The sequence below is a fragment of the Ixodes scapularis genome, unplaced genomic scaffold (assembly GCF_016920785.2).
Source record: "Ixodes scapularis isolate PalLabHiFi unplaced genomic scaffold, ASM1692078v2 PGA_scaffold44__24_contigs__length_19508400, whole genome shotgun sequence".
Classification (NCBI taxonomy): Eukaryota; Metazoa; Arthropoda; class Arachnida; order Ixodida; family Ixodidae; genus Ixodes; species Ixodes scapularis.
In genome coordinates this window covers 15,699,437-15,704,819 of record NW_024609873.1, presented here as the reverse complement: position 1 = coordinate 15,704,819, position 5,383 = coordinate 15,699,437, and the positions used below count along the sequence as shown (strand labels likewise).

Here is a 5,383-nt window from a genome sequence, read left to right as displayed (position 1 = left end):
TGGATGACCGGCGGCTGTGACGGGTTCATCCAAGACACGCTACAAGAAGCGATACGGACGATTGAGGAGTACGTCACTCCGAGGGGCCTAACTTGCTCTCCACAAAAGTCGGAGCTCCTCCTCCTCAAACCTGTTCGGTCCCGCCAGCTGCCGTCGGACATCGCGCTCTACTCGCAAGGACTGCGTATCCCGTCAGTGAAGAGCATTCGTATCCTGGGTCTGCGGGTCCAGGCGGATGGCAACAACTACGAGATGATCGAATCGCTCAAGGCGTCAACTTACCAGATCACCCGGCTTATTTCACGCATCTCAGGCCGTCACTTCGGAATGAGGGAAGGAAATCTTGTACGCCTCGTCCGCGCTTTCGTCGTGAGCCGGCTGGCATACGTCCTTCCCTTCCTACGGCTCGGGGTGGCGGAGAAAGCCAAACTTGACTGCTTAATTAGGAAGGCCTACAAGCGAGCACTTGGCATCCCGGATTCTACGTCAAACAAAAAGCTGGCGGCGCTGGGCCTACATAACACCGTGGAAGAGATCGTCGAGGCGCAACGGACGTCTCAGCTCGAACGGCTAACAAAGAGCGCGACCGGGCGTCAGGATCTCGAAAACCTGGGCATCCGCTACGAAAGACAAACGGGCGAGAAAATAGACGTGCCGAGACGGGTCCGGGAGAAGCTTACCATCCCAAACGTGCCACGTCACATGCACCCCGTGCACCATGTGGAGCGACGAACGGCGAGAGCCAAGGCCCTTCGAAGACTACTAGAGAAGGAAGAGGGCGTCTACTACACGGACGCTGCGAGGTACGGCAGGGATGCCATGGCCGCAGCCGTGGTTGACAAGCAAGGGAAGATCGTTGCGAGCTGCAGTGTCCGGACGACAGAACCGGAGCTAGCCGAGGAAGTGGCCATCGCTCTGGCACTCAAGCTGCAAGACGCTAAAATCATTGTCAGCGATTCACAGATGGCGATTCGCCAATACGCCAAGGGACGGATCTCGCCGGTTACGCTTCGAGTACTAGGTGACCCTGAAAAGACTGCGAAGGTGAAGCTGATCTGGACTCCAGCACACTCGTCGCTCCCCGGCAACGAGGAGGCTCACGACGCGGCCCGAGGTCTCACTCGCCGGGCCGGAGCAACGTCGGACCCCTCCATCGAATCGTCGACGGGGGGCGACAGACTGGTTACGTTCCGAGACATCCTCGATCATTACGCCGGTGAAAGGATGCGCTACCCTCCGGCGCATCCCTCGTTGGACAAAAGGCAAGCGGCAGCTTGGCGGCGACTACAGACAGGCACCTACCATAGTCCTGCCCAGCTCAGCGGATGGTATCCGGATCGCTACAAGGGAGACTGCCAGCTATGTGGTGCAAGAGCGACTCTTCGCCACATTATTTGGGAATGCAGCCGGCTCGACCGCAAAGCCCAGCCACTACTAAAAAAGATCACCAACCAAGAGAGCTGGGAAGCTCTTCTTCTCTGCACCGACCTTGAGGTGCAGGAACAAGTCGTCCGACTGGCCGAGGACGCCGCTGGAGTCCAAGGGATTCTGGCCGTCGCCTAAGGGGTGATTGGGAGGGGACTCCTAGATGGGCCTCAGACCAATCGCTTAGTCTTTCTGGGCGCAATTAAAGGTTGCCTGCTGCTGCTTGGCATCTTCAATTGCCTGCTTACAGAGTTTAGAATGGTTTAAATATTTGTCTCAAGAGGTCGTACTATTATGCTTCTTTGCACTTAAAAAAAGTCGTTTTTTGGTGTTAAGGAGGCCTTTTAGATACCTCGAGAACCATGGCTTTTGTGTATTGGATGGTATTTTTATTTTAGGCACAAATAGATGCATAAGTTCTAAAAGCTTGTCCTTGATAAGAGTCCAGCTATCTTCAACTGATCTGAGACTAAAAGAACCCTGAAATTCGATAAGGAATGACTCGAGTGCCGAAGTAATCTACGGTAGGTTTGCCCTAGCATAATCAAAGATGACTTTATGTTCGCAACACGTTTTGTGAATAGCAATGTTAGCGTCGATCACCACCATTCGGTGACCACTGATAGCGTCAATAGCATTTACAGATATAATTAACTCCGGAATGGACGTAAAGAATAAATCAAGAATCGCATTGTTTCACGTAGGCACCACCACAACCTGGTCAAGAGAACAAGATTTACAAATATCAATGAAGTCCCTACACAGCGAAGAACTTTGCAACTACTCTCAGGCACACAATCAATCCAGTCAATCCCGGGATATTTGAAATCCCCACCAAGAAATACAGGACACTGCGGGTAACATAGTGTAACAAAAATCAAAATTTTATACAATTCCTGGAGAAACACAGCTTGCGAGTCTGGAGGCCTATAACAAACTCCCACTAAGATAAGAAAAAATGCACATTTAACTTTGACTAAAGCATACCTCAATATCGGCATCTAGCTCCACAACTACCGAGGAAAAACACTTTTGGATTGCAACAAGAACACCACCTCCCCTAGACAATGAACGATCTTTTCTATGAATGGTAAAATCACTGAATTAAAAGTTCTTCATTAGGTATACTACTAGAGAGCCATGTTTCGCTTCCCAAAATGACGTGGGGGCGGCATACTTCAATAGTGCTACTCAACTCATCTTGTTTTGACAACAAGCTTCTAAAATTAGCAACAAGGAAAGTTAACTGATTGACCTCACTTTCTGTGGTAGACCGTTATTCTCGTTCTTGAGAGATTGGAAGCTCAGGGTTGGAGGGAGCGTTTTGCAATTCAACCACCTGGTTCAAAGTGGAGTCGTAAACAAACGCTTTGTCGTCGATGAACAGTTTGTCGAAACCAAATCGAACTTTTTTCTGCGTATCACGATGCGGTTTTTCAAATTCTCTGAGTTTCCTACGAGCCTCCTGAATATGTGGCGAGAAATCTTCGTCAATCCATACTTTTAAGGATGGAACATTCCTTAAGGCCGGGGCCTTACTAAGCACTTCTTGTTTTTTCTTAAAACATTGGAACTTAACAACAATCATACTGTGAAACCGGTCACGTTTCCTACCTATACGATGTGCCCTTTCAAGTTCACCCGGGTCACCGTTTAGGTAAGTTTTAACAAAGTCTGTCACTATCTGTTCAGTACGATTTTAAGTCTCACCGTGTTCCTCCGGAATTCCTTTGAAGATAAGGTTATTTCGTCGAGAGCGATTATCCAGAGCATCTACGTGCCGCGCTACCGCGTCAACATTATCACAGGTTAGAGATAATTTCCGTAAATTGCTTTCCAGTGAGCTTATACCGTGTTTCATTGAAATCACGTCCTCCTGGCAGCTCGATTGAGCGTCCACTTTTTTTTCAAGTTCCGTCAACCTCCCTCTTAGGCTCGAAATGCCGGCCTGAATAGCATTTAATTTGTCCGTATTTTCTTTCTGATAGCTTTCGGTATTCTGCAGACGCCTGTCTAGAGTGGTCTGGAGCCTTTCGAGCTGCGTGGAATCGGTTTTTTGATCCAGGATTAGTCTCGACGTCACCCGCAAGAATCAGTAGAGCGCAAACGCACACTGAGACGAATACCAGGCGGAACTTTGGCAAAGACAAGTTCAGAGTAGGTAACAACAATCGATGACGTCCTTTAGTGGAACGAGATCGAAAAAAACGTCCAATGCGAGCACGATAGGCAGCAAGGCAGATGCCCATGCTCACAAAGTAGACGTACACGATACACTCGCGCTGGGATTTGTGGCCAGAGTAACACAGCTAAGTGAAAACGGTGCAGTGTTCTTACCTGCGAGACGAAACAGACGAGCGATAAGCTTTTCAGCCGAGAAGGCCGCAAATCCCAACGGAGTGCAGCTCAACCACCCGTTTTATAGCGCGGACCAAAGCGAAGCTCGATGGTGTCGCCGCCGTGTAGCAGATTTCACGAAGCAAGATGACGAAGTCCGAAACTTGAGCGGCGGTGAAACGATAGATGAACCATGCAGGAGTGATACCCGTCGTGCTATGCTTTGCTGATCAAATCGGGCGGACGAAAAGCTGCCAGACGAAACAGACGAGCGATAAGCTTTTCAGCCGAGAAGGCCGCAAATTCTAGAATTCGAAGATAATCAGCCACGCCGCACCCGTGTTAGGCTGACGGTAACCATTTGATGGTTGTGCTCTCATGCGAGACGGAGTCTTTGCGTGGTCTATGTTTAATCAGCACACGCCACCGACAGCCTCAGAAACAAAGGCCCTGGCTCATAACGTTCAGGCTCCATCCTACATGATTTGTTCTGCGCATCGATAATGGGAAGTTTTAGGGAACCGTTTTTTCACATTTGATACGGTACGATGGGCTCTTCGGTATTAATTGCCCGCATGAGAGTCTTCTGTGGTTAGCGCATCCGCAGTGCATACCGGAGGACTCATCGCACCGTACGGGATGGGCCAAAAATGGTTCCCTAAAACTCCTTAATAAGAGGCATTGTCCTATTGAAAATTCCATCAAGATACGTAATTTGGGACACTGACTGCCAGTCAGCAGCCTTGGTGGAACGTGATGGACCATCAGACGTCATCTGATGGTCCATCAGATGACGTCTGACTGCCACTGCCAAGGGAATTTCATCAACAAGGGCAGCATTTATGTAAGAATAAAGCTATACGCACTAATAAATATCGCCAAACGCCCCGACAAAACAAAATGTTAGAGAAAAAAAGAAGCAAAAAAAAAAAAAAAGCAGGACCACCGCGGATCGAACCCGCGACCACTGGCAGACACCTTAACCCCTATGCTATGCCGTCGCTTACGAAACTCGATTTGACGATTCATTTTATACGAGACGCTTCGGTTGCAAATGCAGTTAAGCTTTCAGCATGTTATGGAAAGCACTCGTACATCACTCGCCGTACTTCAGTTCTACTCACCTGCCATGTAGAGTACTTTCGCGCCGTAGAACGATCCTTTTGTTCGCGTGTCTTCGGCCCAGTAGACCTCCCGAAGGAAAAATCCATCAATGTAACCCTGTTTGGCAGTCAATGTTTTCTAGTGGACCACTGACTGTGCCTGACTTTACGTCAATCATGTCTGATTGGCCAACAAGTTACTCTGACCGACAGTCAAACTCCAGTCAGACCCCGCTTGTCGGCTTTCTGATGGTTTCCTGGTGGCAGTCGGCCGCCGCGAAATGCCATCAGGATGTCTTGGTGGTGATTCTGACTACATCGATTGTCTCTGACTGTGCGTCAGAAAGCTTTGACGTGCAGACAGACGTACGGTCAAAGGACGTAAAGTTCGTTCGGATACCACTATTTCGTCAAATCTATGAATACGAAAAGTAATCTATGCACGAGAAAACGATTTTGGGACGTGAGCCCATAAAAGCGCTGACGTTAGAGATATGACACGCAACCGACCGACAACC

At 49.1% G+C, this 5,383-nt stretch overlaps 1 protein-coding gene across 1 annotated transcript; it reads left to right on the top strand.

The window, feature by feature from the left end:
• The first annotated feature begins 244 nt into the window (after window positions 1-244).
• On the top strand, window positions 245-1,584 carry LOC120845264. Its single transcript, XM_040217094.3, has one exon. It carries the CDS (start codon window positions 253-255, stop codon window positions 1,561-1,563), a length of 1,311 nt encoding a protein of 436 aa, XP_040073028.1. The 5' UTR covers window positions 245-252; the 3' UTR covers window positions 1,564-1,584.
• The last annotated feature ends 3,799 nt before the right edge of the window (window positions 1,585-5,383 follow it).